This window comes from Salvelinus sp. IW2-2015, linkage group LG23 (genome assembly GCF_002910315.2).
Source record: "Salvelinus sp. IW2-2015 linkage group LG23, ASM291031v2, whole genome shotgun sequence".
Taxonomy (NCBI): Eukaryota; Metazoa; Chordata; class Actinopteri; order Salmoniformes; family Salmonidae; genus Salvelinus; species Salvelinus sp. IW2-2015.
The window spans coordinates 7,528,816-7,542,796 of NC_036863.1; the positions used below are offsets into that span (position 1 = coordinate 7,528,816).

Here is a 13,981-nt window from a genome sequence, read left to right on the forward strand (position 1 = left end):
ATTTACAACATTAACAATGTCTACACTGTATTTCTGATCAATTTGATGTTATTTTAATGGACACATTTTTTTGCTTTTCTTTCAAAAACAAGGACATTTCTAAGTGACCCCAAACTTTTGAACAGAAGTGTACGTAGTTAAGGCTGGTRTTGAACCAGTTTCGGTGATCATTGCTGGTTTAACGATTATACCTTTAGAATCGGATTTATGAAGCACATGCATGTAAATGAGTATTCGTCACAAATAAACATCACAACTGCAATTCCTTCTTTCTCCTCCACGCCGCCTCCTAGCTTCTCAAACAGCGCTATGCACAACTGCTCTCCTTTAATTTTGTTTGTTTGTAATTTAACACACACAACATATGATCAATCTGACCCCTTCGTATCATAATTCTTTATATGTTTGTTAATTTAGGATTTTATATCTTCACAAGCCTATCTAAATATATAGTTTTAGGCAACAATGACCTGATTCCTTTCAGCCATGGCATGGGATCTCATCCCTCCACCTCCTGAAGTTCTAACCTGCATGATTGTTGGACATCATTTGTGTCACAGCCATGTTCCTAATATCATAGCATGATTCTGTTAACGTCTTTGCTGCATGGCATACCACATATCAGCATTTATCTGTGTGTTTGACACGTGTTCTGTTATTTCATTTTATTTTCAAGTGTTTTAGAATGTCTTGGGTGCAATTGTGCACATGAAGTAAATGATGGCAAATTATTACTGTGTAGTTCTTCTCTATCACACATTGAGTCATTTTGACAGTGTTATCATCGAACAGCCTATTACAAATCACATTTGTAAAACTAAATGAGAGATTTGTGAAATGTCATGATTAATTCATGATAATTTGTATTAGCTAAAGCAACATATTTATATATGATTAGGTTATAATTCAACCCTGCTCTGATGGATGAATCATCTAGTGTAATGTCAGTACTGTGATGTCAGTCCTGTAGTCCATTTCTGGTGACCATGCCATAATTTCTTCATGTCCCACATATTGCAGCTAGTTGGTTTGTCAGCATGAATATGACAACAATTAGAGCTCCCTGTTTGCCCCACCCCATGCTTTCTTTCCTCCACAGTCATTCAATGACAAGCGTAAAAACAACTTCATCTTTACACGAAAGTTCCCATTCTACAAGAACAAGGAGTTGGGTGAGCAGGATGGCAGTGATTCAGAACGTAAGTAGGCTTGAACACACACACACACTGACACAGGTACACACACCGACACAGGTACACACACCGACACAGGTACATATAGGTGACATATAGGTTGTGGAGACGTGTGCAGGGATAGGGTTTTCATGGAGGTCCCCCTCCTATCTTTCTTTCTTTTTTCTCTCTCTGTTGGCTCTGGTGCAGTGATGGTGTCTGGGTGCTCAGATCAGGATCAACACTGTGGTTCCTCAAAAACTACCCCGGCCATCATCTATCACAAAGTGGTCCAATAGTCCCCCGTTATCTGATATGACTTTTATTTTATTTTTTTAAATACAGTTTATGACTGGTTATGACCGGTTCAGGCTGGTCGTCTTGTGTCTGAACTGAGACAGATGATCTGAGCTCGGCTAACTAATCTTGCCTTTCAGGATTTCACAGCTTCCCCTCTTTAATGCCACTTACCTCTTCCTTCCACCTTTCTGGCTATCCCTGCCCTGTCTCCTTGTCTTTGCTCTCTTGGGACGGCCATGTAGGACATCCCAGGAATAGGTGACGACGGGTATGGGACGAAGACGCTGAGTAAGTTGGTTGAGGAATGGTCCTGTCTGTACAGTCAAGCAACACTCCCCTCCCCCCAACACATTTCTCTTTTGACTTTGTGTTTGTTTCCTCCCTCTTTATTTTTTTGTTCCCTTATTGACTCATTTTGATAGCCTGTTTGCATGCTTCAGTATGACCTCTCAGTTTGGGTCCTGGTTGTCTTGATTTCTGTCACCTCCCATCCTAACTCTGACATTGTTTGCAAGTCACAAAAAAGAAAGACATAAAAAAAGTGTTTGAGTTGTCTGGAAATACATTTTGTGTTTTTATCATGTAACTAGTCTGTTCATAGTCTCTTTCTATAACAGACACAGCTGTTTGGGTGTACTCTTGGGCAGCTGAATGTGATCACCTATTTTTAGGCCAGCATGCTGAGGTGTTTGTACTGTCAATGCTGTGTATATTTGTCCCTTTTAATTATTTCAGTATACTATTTCACATAGTACATTTTGAATGTTCGCTGTAATCTATGATCCATGATCTTCCTCTATTTTGATGCATTGTTGAATCCCATGAAAATATGAGGTGCAAGGTGGAAGGGAAAGGTGCTCTTGCCTCCCATTTCTTGCTAGCTACGGTAGTCTTTTAGCCCTTTACACTCGTACCCATATACTGGTTCAAAATTGCATATTTGGGCACTAATAAGCAGGGGTTGGAACCAAAATTATGAACAGAACCACCATTTGTTTTTGTTCTGTTTCACTGTTCCAACCAGCAAAATAAAATTCTGAACCGGTTCAAATCCCCAAAAAGTACCGGTTTATATCGTTCCATTCTGTTCCTTTTTTAACCTATGAAATCAACCGTTTTTTACATTTAGCTCATTAAATTACTTCACCAATCAGTGCGAATACAGCAGGCAAGCTAGTTGTTCACATGCGTGATAGAAAGGCAAGTGTAGCCTATGGCGCAAGATGCGACTGAAATTTGGCGGGTGGGGAGAGAGCAAGTGATGGTTGAAGAGGAGGCTTAAAGCYCTGGGCATCTTGTTATGACATGTATAATCTGAATTAGGTCCACAGAATTATACCTAAGAGGAGTGGCTTCTATGGAGGAACTTTGAATGTCCTTTGAGCTAGCTAGCTAACAAGCTTGAGCTAGCTAGCAAACAAGTTTGTGTGTGCAGAGCGGCACCTGAATTAAAAACACGTCTTAGCTTTTTGTAGTTAATAAATCCAACCGAAATGTGATAACTAGGGCTATAGTATCCTTACCTACATAGCATTGAAAAACGTAATCCGTTCTTCTTTAGCTATTTCATTAAAACATCAGTACAGTAGCCTATGTTTCTGAGGGGGAAGGGGCAGGTAGCCTAAACACGCATACACACACTGGCAAAAAAAATGTCAGCATGCAGGCAGACACTGTAATAGATTTATAAGTGATAGAGTGAGGGCTTTACATAGGCACTTTGTTACGTTTTTTTGTGGGACTAGAATAAAAATGCCTGGAACGTAAAATAACGTTATTATCCTGTTCCCATCCTTTTCAAATAACGGTTCCATTCCGGAACAGTATGGATCACTTTCGTTCCCGGTTCCGTTTCTGTCCCCCCCCCCAAATTTAAAAGGTTTTCGGTTCTGTTCCCTGAACCGGTTCCAACCCCTGCTAATAAGCACCTAAATTGGAACGTGGTGGCTGTACAGTAATATGCTATACATGACATCAGAGCTCTGGCTCTGTGCTTTCACAAGGCTGTATGGGTTTTGACTGACAGCTGTTCTGAACTTGAGCACAGCGCAACAAGAAGTTGCTCCCATCCCTCCCGCTAATTGGGCAACTTTTGAAAATGTTTTGTTGAGTGAGGAAAATGCTGTAAATGAAGATCACTCGATGTATTTTGAAAGGTGAGACATTGAGGATAATAATAAATACCGCTTTGATGTCATACAAGCAAGCCAAACATGTGCACTTCACATCTCCAAATCATAAATCTCATGTCATATACAGTGTCAACGTTTATGATCACTATGTTTGATATACAGTTACAAGATGACATGGCATCATAACCTGGGTTGTTCTGTTTATTGAGAAGAACATTTGCTGTGGCACACGCACTTGAATGCACTCGTGACTCCTTTCTATGCGCACCAAAATTACAATCTGTTTTTCTGAATTGCCTTGTGAAAGCCTAACTTATAACTTAGCTAGTCATGTTGGTAATAGAACAAGCACACCTGACCGAGATTGTGATTTATAAAATGGACCGTTTTTAGATTGCGTAAACAACAACAGTAATTGTGTGATGGGGATGAAACAACTACAAGTGTGCTTGCTCTAGTTCCTCAACGGCACAGATAGGAGAGCTCAGAAAAGTACCTTAGAGTTGAAGATTCTTTGAGTCATAAGTGTATTGAAATTGCTTAGGAACTGTGCACACATTTTCCTGTTATTCAAACGGTTACTTTTCCATTGATACCATGGTTATGCATATGCTTTTCATATGGAATTCTGTAAGAAACATTTAAATTTAGCCCTATCCATGAGCCAAATCCCATGAGTGTAAAGGGTTAAAGGTTTTGTTTTACTGCAACATTAATGGACACCCATCTTTTGTACAGTTAGCTTTTCCTTTTTTTTATATAACTATTATCTTGCTGTGTTTAATCCCTATCCTTGGATCAGAATACAAATAGATGCAGAATAAAATCATGTTGGTACTTTCTTGCACATACTAACCAATCAATTTATACAAAAAAATTGGAAATCCATCAATCCGCCATCATTAACACAATGGAAAAATCTAATGATTTATTATTGCAATTGCATGGGCGACCGAGGAAAAACAAATTGGTACAATTTAAGGCCAAGTGGCAAACCATAATGCAGCCACTAGGGATGGGGGTGTGAACATGCGGGTCTGGCCAGATGAGATGTAGCCATTATTTGTGTGCATCCATAAATTGTTGTTTGTATCTGGAGTAAAAAAATCTATAAAATACAAATCTACTTAGCATGCACTCTAAAAGCAGAACCAATTAGATACAGCTGTACCTTTACTGTGAGTTGCCAGATAACACTTCATATAGATTTTATAGGTGTTATGCTGAAGCGTTGAAACTAAAGCAGGACAAATATTGTGTTATAGTAGAAGGTTAAATTMATCCTGGCAAAGAGAATGGGAAGGTTTTGAGACAAGCACATAATGTGATCATCCTCCCGAGAGCTACAGTCATGACCTAAATTAAATTAGGCCTATATTGACAATCTTTTGACAAGAGAAAATTATTTGCCCTCATAATATTCAAATGTATCGACCAAATAGTACAATGAAGCAATATAACTTGACACATCTCCCAACCCAAACTATAAATGAAAATGCATCCACTGGTCATTACTGCAGGCAAGGGAAAATAACCTCGGTGTTTGTGTTTGTTTGGGATTATACGGATACTTGAAAAGGCTGTTTGCATAGTGCACTAGACAGTCACAATTCACTTCGAAAGCAGTATAAACTTTCTTGCCTTCTGTTGGGTTTTGTGTCACTACTCTTCGGCCACAATCAGTCTCAATCCCTTTTTTTGTATGGCACAATTTACATTGAGCGTTTTCATTGAATGCTTTTAATCACTTCTATATTCATCCAGATTGACATTTCTCCTGTCTTGGGACACTTGGTCAAGAGAATAAGCATGAACATGCATGTAATGTCCGTTTTAGTAACTTTTCTGTTTTATAGTAACTATTTTAGTAACTGTTTTATGTCACCAGGGAGTCAAGAGGACATGATTCTCTCCTATGAGCCTGTCATTCGACAAGAGAGTGAGTACTCTTCCAATCTTTTACCAGAGTGGTCCTTGATAATGCACTATTTCAGTCAATGAAACATTAGCTGCTTGCACATTGTCACGCTATATCCATGCACGCCAGTGTGCACAAGCACCACAGAGGTTTTAAAAACGAGACAAAACAATTGATTACTTCCTGTAACTCCTGCGAGGAAGATTCTGGAAAGTTATTCCGTACTAGTTATTTACAGGAAGTAATCGCTTGTTGAGTCTCTAGACATGGAAACCTCTCTGGCACTAGTACGCATTGGCTTGCTCAGATATAGCGTGGGTGTTGTAGTGAAATTGCTTGCCCACATTTACTGTGGAGACTAACGCTCAGTGCACAGTTATAACCTATTATGTCTGTAAATTAGTCGATTGACACATTTTATCTTACAGTTAATTACGCCAGACCTGTCATAATCCTTGGACCAATGAAAGACAGAATCAACGACGACCTGATATCCGAATTCCCTGACAAATTTGGCTCCTGCGTGCCACGTAAGTCCCTCTACCATCACAAGGAGACCAGTGGCCGTATGTATAACGCTTCTCAGAGTAGGAGCGCTGATTTACGATCAGTTTTGCCTCTTAGATCAAAATTGATAAGATTTCATGGACAGGGGGACCCTGGGCCCAGATTCACAAAACCTTCTGTGGAATACATTTCTTCTTAACTGCCATTTTCTCCTTAAGTATAGACGTATGAAGAAAGTTAAGCAAAGTTGCTATTCCTCAATAAAGTTATTGGAAATGTTCGTAAGTTTCTTCCTAAGAAAATAATTAAGAAGAAATGGGATTCCTGAAAATAATGTTTTAGGATCTTCTTGAAAATGTACTCAACTTTAGGACAGCTAAACCCTTGTGACAACTGGATACTTTTGTAACCAGGAATGTTTTCTTGCGCCACTGCCACAGACACAGTTGACTAGCGGACATTTAAATTAACAATAATAATTAACAATACTCTAGAAGTATTAAATAGCTAGCGTTAGCTCGTTAATTTGCCAAGAAGAACTTGGCTAACTTAGCTAACGTTAATGTTGTTAACTATGTTGGCTAATGTCGTTATGCGTTAGCTAGCTAGCTATCTTACCGGTCACGCAGTCCCTCTACCACCGCCTCTCCTATCATGGCCAAAACCTTCTCCTCCAGCTGGTCCACATGAATGGTTGCTACCCACTGTGCTGCCAATATACCATTGTAGTTTTATTTTATACCCATCTCCGTCATTTGCTATGTTGTTATAGTGTTTGATTCATTATTTTTCCTAATTTCTCACCAAAAAGCTATTAATTTCCCCCTTACATGTTTTGTTGGGTTCTTTGATTTGTATTATACATACTTGGTTAAATTATCCAGAGATGATTTGTTGATGACAATAATAATGTAGGATTTTATTATACCCTGCTATTCACATGTGCAATTCTATTGAACTATTAAAGGGGAAGTTCAGGATTTTAGAATTTGACGTTAAATGTCTCCTCATGCTGAAAGTAGTCTATAGACCAGGAGAAACTGTAATCCACGGTTCGGTTTTTCTTGAAAAAATTACTATAAACTTCAGCTACCTTTAGCCACAGCTAGGTAATAATCAATGGAAGTTTATTTTTATTTTTATGGCCAACTGAGAAAGGCAAAATCCAACAAAAGCTATGGCAACAAATCCAAATAAATGTGGATTTTGTTTTACATACAACAGGATTTTGAGTTTTGGCTGTAGACCAGATATTGTTTATGTATAGTATCTCTACTGTAGTGTGACCATACTACTAAGTTCAAAGGTTCATGGACAGTAGAGTGCGTCTGGCATTTTACTCTAAAAACATTTTTCATACATTTCTCATTGGTACACCATTAGTATGGTCTCACAATCCAATTATTTTGCACATACAAGCCTCATAGCAGGCCTATGATTCATTCCTGGAAAATGTTTGGATCCTCATGAGAGTTTTTGCTCCTGTTTGATTTTGGTAATCAGGAGACTGAACGGAATRTAATGAAAATAATCTTGAAAACGTGGATTTTTGGGACAGTATTAAAAGTGGACTAAGTAAGGGATAATCAACGAGGGGCTATGCATTCTATGGAAAATAATGAACAACGTGGAAGGTGTGTAGCGCGTCGTGGAACTGACCTTCCACAGAGTTGCATTATTTTCCAGAGAACGCATAGAGCCTCAAGTTGATTATCCCTTTTATACCATGGCTATAATTTAACACATTTGCCACTAKAAATGTGTTCATTTGCTGGAAGAAATGTGTTCRACATCCACTGAAGTAGCTCTAGAATGCCCTTCAAGTCAATCAGAAAGGAGTATTCAACAATGCCATGGTATAATTAAACAATAAGGCACGAGGGGTGTGGTATATGGCCAATATACCACAACTAAGGGTTGTTCTTAGGAACAACGCATCGTGGAGTGCCTGGACACAGCCCTTAGCCRTGGTATATTGGCCATATACCACAAACCCCCGAGGTGCCTTATTGCTATTATAAACTGGTTATCAACATAATTAGAGCAGTAAAAATAAATGTTTTGTTATACCCGTGGTATACGGTCTGACATACCATGGCTGTCAGCCAATCAGCATTCAGGGCTCGAACCACMCAGTTTATAATGAGGAATATTTACAAACAATTGTTTGAGTTATATGCCCTTTTAAAAACAGTTTTTCAGTATAACGATAGTATTTCATACTATTGTATATTTCAAAGAACTGTCTACTTGATGTCATATTTTWATTTTGATCGTCATTGTTTTGATTTGGTTTGTTTTAATTTATTTATCTTTTTATTCCATCTATTTTTAAAACCATGTAAAGCGGCTAACTGTTCAGGGCAGCCAGGTAAGTGAGCCCCTTAGTTGCTGGTATACAGAATGTAGTGTAACTAAGTTATTGGTTAATACAATGTAGTGAAAGGAAGTAGAATATGTTCCACACTGTTGTAAGTAGTAGATTGAAAATGGACTTAGAGTAGAAATTGTAGTATTGACATTTAAAAATACTCAAAATGCCTCTCTATACATAGTTACCAGGAGAWCTACAGATTCATTGTGGGGAATGGGTAGATTTCCCTTCTCACTTGTAATCAACACATTTTTTAACAGTGCGATGGAGAATCTTTAGATTTCCCTATTTTACACATTTACCGTAACACATATACCAAAAGTCATATTGAACAAAATGCACATTTACAGTATCAGTAACAGTTAGACTGGGTTTACATTCAAATCACCCTGCAAACACCAGATCTTAGCTTAGCTGCACTACTTTTTATGCTTTCAAAACACTATCATGGTATTTTGAAACATTTTCAGTGCATAATTAATTAGAGTTTGTTTACACAAACAGGTATAATAGTTGTGTTTATGTACAGTATCTATACTGTAGTCACACTGTACCTGCTTATGTAGCTATAATGTAAATAAAAGGTTTTACGCTTCGATCACACCGACAGCGTCATTGCATTTTGGTACACCAGAATTACATTCATTTCCAATGAAACRCTGCATTTGACTTGCAGCATTGCGTTGCAGAGGCAGTTGCAGTGCGTTCTGTGTGGTGCATACTCTGAATTTATCGAACGTATGCGTCAAACTGTATGCGTAGACGGCTTGACAGAAATGGTAGCAGAAGGTGAATGTTGAACTTTTGTTGCACACATATCCAGATGATGCTGCGTACTGTTTTGCGCAATAACGCTGTCGGTGTGTTCCAAGCGTTAGGGTCACTGATTGTAAACAAGTAACAGCAAATGTGGCCTTGTGATCAACTTTTTTTCTCTAATGTTTAAAGTCCTTGATTTCACATTGGTTGAATGTGTGTGTTTTCCTAACAAGTAGATAACATTTGATAAAGATATTGCTTTGTTGTCATCCATGGACTGTTGTCGAAGCCATCCGATTTTTTTCTCGACACATCACCCTATAAGTTTGATTAAACATGTCCTTGATGTTTATCTATGATGATAATGAGTGTTTCAAGGAACAGTGAGTGACTATTGAGCTGGTTCCAATCCGTGTCGTGGAAGTATTGCGGTCGATCCGTATAAAAATTTTAAGGTAATTTCCGGTTGAGCCAACATATGCAATGTTTAAAAAAAAGAGTATATGTTTTTTTATGTAACCTTTATTTAACTAGGCAAGTCAGTTAAGAACAAATTCTTATTTACAATGACGGCCTACCCTGGCCAATTGTGCGCCATCCTATGGACTCTCAATCATAGCCGGATGTGATACAGCCTGGATTCGAACCAGGGACTGTAGTGACGCCTCTTGCACTGACACTTCGATCACACCGACAGCGTCATTGCATTTTGGTACACCAGAATTACATTCATTTCCAATGAAACGCTGCATTTGACTTGCAGCATTGAATGCAGAGGCAGTTGCAGTGCGTTCTGTGTGGTGCATACTCTGAATTTATCGAACGTATGCGTCAAACTGTATGCGTAGACGGCTTGACAGAAATGGTAGCAGAAGGTGAATGTTGAACTTTTGTTGCACACATATCCAGATGATGCTGCGTACTATTTTGTGCAAGGACGCTATCGGTGTGTTCGAAGTGTGGGATGTAGTGCCTTCTGAGATACTTCTAAGTTGTTAAACCGATCACTATACGCCCTCTATACGCCCTCTATAACTCGCTTATCAAAAAGTTGCACATTCAGTTAAACAGTTTCCTCCCTTTACATTGTACTTTCTGTATTATTTTACCTTATTGTCTTCTCCTCTTGCAACAAAGATACCACTCGGTCGAGGAGGGACTAYGAGGTCGATGGGCGGGACTACCATTTTGTAATGTCCAGAGAGCAGATGGAGCAGGACATCCAAGAGCACAAGTTCATTGAGGCGGGCCAGTACAACGACAATCTATATGGAACCAGTGTTCAGTCGGTCAAATATGTGGCTGAGAGGGTGAGTGTCACTGTCATTGAGATATACTGTATTTAGGCAGTGTGTTTTCGACAGGCATAAAATTAATGGTGGCAGTGCGCTAATCCAATGTTAACTTTTATGGCTTTTCCTAATGCCTCGATCACACCGACAATGTTATTGCATTTTGGTACACCAGAAGTACATTCATTTCCAATGGAAATGTTCTGTGTGGTGCATACTCTGAATTTATCGAACGTATGCGTCAAACTGTATGAGTCGACGACTTGACCGAAATGGTAGCGGAAGGTGACTGTTGAACTTTTGCGCAAAAGTGCTATCAGTGTGATCAAGGCATAACCATTTCCTTAATTAACTTCACTGAAACGTTTTGTTGTTGTTGTATTTTACGATCTTGTCTCATCGCTGGAACTCCCCAACGGGCTCGGGAGAGGCGAAGGTGGAGTCATGCGTCCTTCAAAACATGACCCGCCTAACTGCGCTCCTTAACACCCGCCAGCTTAACCCAGAAGCCAGCCGCACCAATGTGTCGGAGGAAACACTTTTCAACTGGCGACCGGGGTCAGCGATGCAGTGCCTTAGACCGCTGAGTCACTCAGGAGGCCCCACTGAAACTATATCTAACCTAATTCCTAATTCCTTAGCCTAACCTTAACCCTACTACTACCTTAATACATATCGACCCCTATGCATTAACTAAAAAAAAATTCTGCTGGTCGAAAATACACTTCCATATTTAACACTATTCAGGTTCCATTTAACTCTGTGGTTGTAGCATTGTGTTGATCTATATTTAATCCAGACAAAATTTGTTTTTGTGTGTGATGTAACCACACAAAAAGATCATACCAATATTTTTATTTTATAGACCAATTTCAGAATTTTAAAATGTGGGTCTGTGTGTCTTATTGGATGAATAACTAAAAGGACAAATAACTAAAAGGACAACCATGGTCTCCAAGCATATCTATTCCTTTGTATGKGTTATATACCTCTTCTAATAAAGTATTATGTCAGAAACAGTTATTTGACTCAATCAAGGACATTATGTAAATTCAATGATATACACTGAGTGTACAAAACATTAAGGTTACCTTCTCTTTCCATGACATAGACTGACCAGGTGAATCCAGGTGAAAGCTATGATCCCTTATTGATGTCACTGGTTAAATCCACTTCAAATCAGTGTATATAAAGGGGAGGAGACAGGTTAAAGAAGGATTTTTAAGCCTTGAGACAGTTCAGACATGGATTGTGTATGTACCATACAGAAGGTGAATGGGCATGACAAAAAGTGCCTTTGAACGGGGTATGGTATGCGCACCGGTTTGTGTCAAGAACTGCACCGCTGCTGGGTTTTTCACGCTCAACATTTCACCGTGTGTATCAAGAATAGGCCACCACCCAAAGGACATCCAGCCAAATTTACACAACTGTGGGAAGCATTGGAGTCAACATGGACCAATATCCCTTTGCAATGCTTTCGACACCTTGTCCTGACGAATTTGGTATTTTATTAGGATCCCCATTAGCTGTTGCAAAAGTAGCAGCTACTCTTCAAATCAGTGTAGATAAAGGGAGCTGTTCTGAGGGCAAAAGGGGGTGCAACTCAATATTAGGAAGATGTTCCTAATGTTTTGTACACTCAGTGTATACTGTATAGAGTATGTACGTGTATAAACTGTCTCTTTCCTCTGTCAGCAGGGTAAACACTGTATACTGGACGTGTCAGGGAATGCCATAAAACGACTACAAGTAGCACAACTCTATCCCATTGCCATCTTTATAAAGCCTAGGTCCATTGATTCATTAATGTGAGTTCTCTCATATCCTAACTCATGAAAATATTACATAGCAGATGTGTTTATTACGGATATCCAATACAGGGGAAGGAGCTGACATCATTAAATTGAGTGCAGAATACATTTTTAAGTGGGAGGGGGTAAATCAGGCAATTAAGTGGAAATGGGAGTTGAATTGACAAATACCACATTAACTTAATTCACTTAATTCATAGTCCATACATGTGGAAATGTAGTTGCAGAGATTAAAACCTTTGGGACCGGTTTCCCGGACACAGATTTAAGCCTAATCCTAGATTTTCAATGGAGATTCTGCATTGMGCTTGCTTTTTAGTCCAGGACTAGGCATAATCTGTGTCCGAGAAACCTCACCATGGTGTCTGATGCCTCACAACAAACCTTTGTTCCCAGGGAGATGAATAAGCGATTAACAGAAGAGCAGGCCAGGAAGACATTTGACCGTGCCATGAAGTTGGAGCAGGAGTTTGGCGAGTTTTTCACAGGTACAATATCCATGAGTAAAGATGCACAATGTTCCTCTTTTTAGACAAAAGAKATATGAAAGTTGTAGTCTCAACCCTTGTTAATGTATACAGTTCTGGGGCCTCATTTCTCAAGCCTCTGTGGATTACAAAAAAATTGGCCTACATGGAGATTCTACAATTAGATGGGAATTATGATCATTATTAATGTTCATCATTTCAATGATAAAACAGATCCATACTGTAATTCTGCATATGTGAATGAGCATTACAAGCCTGCCTGGATAATGCCCTTCATTCACCTTTTATGGTGACAAATTACACCCTCATTTGCTGTATGGTTAGGAACTTTTAGAACTAAGCCACGGTAGTAAAAAAMCAAAAGAGCAGGTGTTAGCAGAATGTTTTAATCTTTTGCAGTGACTTTTTCAACCTTAACCTGTGGGACCACAATGTGTTCTATGGGTGCAATTTATTATTATCAAAATATTTATATTAGAAAATGATTTATAATTGGTTAGATCTGCCTGTACTGAATGTATCCCCTTGTTTTGCAGCACTTGTTCAAGGAGACACCTTAGAAGACATTTATAACCACTGCAAAATGGTGGTAGAGGAGCATTCAGGACCCTACATCTGGATCCCATCAAAAGAGAAATTATGAGAACACACCACTTTGGCAGGGATATTGGACTGCTAGATTCCCAACATACTTTGTAACATATGTTCAACTGTAATGGTAATTTATATTGTTCATAATTATAGCCAATTAATATTATTTTTTTCTTATAGTTTTTTTTTCTCCCACTTTCAATATGAATGTTCCTGAATGTACACCACAACGTTTAAGAAACATTTTTGGCCTAAAAACATTGACTGTTTGTATATTTCATGTTTTTATTTAAAAAAATGCTAAGGAAATTTAATAAACAAGGGCATGTGTTCACGTCGACACTGCGTGGAATTTCATATGAATATTCGAAGATCGGCACGCCAATGAAGGAGGGGAAGGAAATAATATCAGCTTCTTTTGCTTCTCTCCACGCAACAGCTAGCACTTTGTGTCCTCCGACACTAACCTCACATCAGTAGTTGACATTTTGTGTGACTTTAGCATCTATGGCCCTTGGACACAGTTCATCGTAATCCGCCTATGTTTACGTTCTTATTCTTTTATGAATCTAGATTTGTTTGAAAATGATTTCTTTGAATAAGAATTCTCCTCAACTGTATTGTTTTTTGTTGT

The 13,981-nt window shown here is 38.8% G+C and overlaps 1 protein-coding gene across 16 annotated transcripts in view; it reads left to right on the plus strand.

Moving 5' to 3' along the window:
• The window catches only part of LOC111950591 (disks large homolog 2-like), a 287,220-nt gene extending 273,533 nt beyond the window's left edge, over positions 1-13,687 (plus strand). For 8 of the 16 annotated variants that reach the window (XM_023968282.2, XM_023968290.2, XM_023968285.2 and 5 more), the window contains 7 exons: positions 1,100-1,199; positions 5,493-5,543; positions 5,951-6,052; positions 10,300-10,472; positions 12,153-12,265; positions 12,665-12,756; positions 13,293-13,687. In XM_023968282.2, the coding sequence (XP_023824050.1) occupies positions 1,100-1,199; positions 5,493-5,543; positions 5,951-6,052; positions 10,300-10,472; positions 12,153-12,265; positions 12,665-12,756; positions 13,293-13,399 (738 nt within the window). In that variant the 3' untranslated portion in view covers positions 13,400-13,687. Of the gene's footprint in view, positions 1-293; positions 1,200-1,714; positions 1,761-5,492; positions 5,544-5,950; positions 6,053-10,299; positions 10,473-12,152; positions 12,266-12,664; positions 12,757-13,292 lie in introns of those variants that run through there. The other 8 variants (XM_023968283.2, XM_023968297.2, XM_023968287.2 and 5 more) reach the window with 6 other exon arrangements.
• Positions 13,688-13,981: the final 294 nt, after the last annotated feature.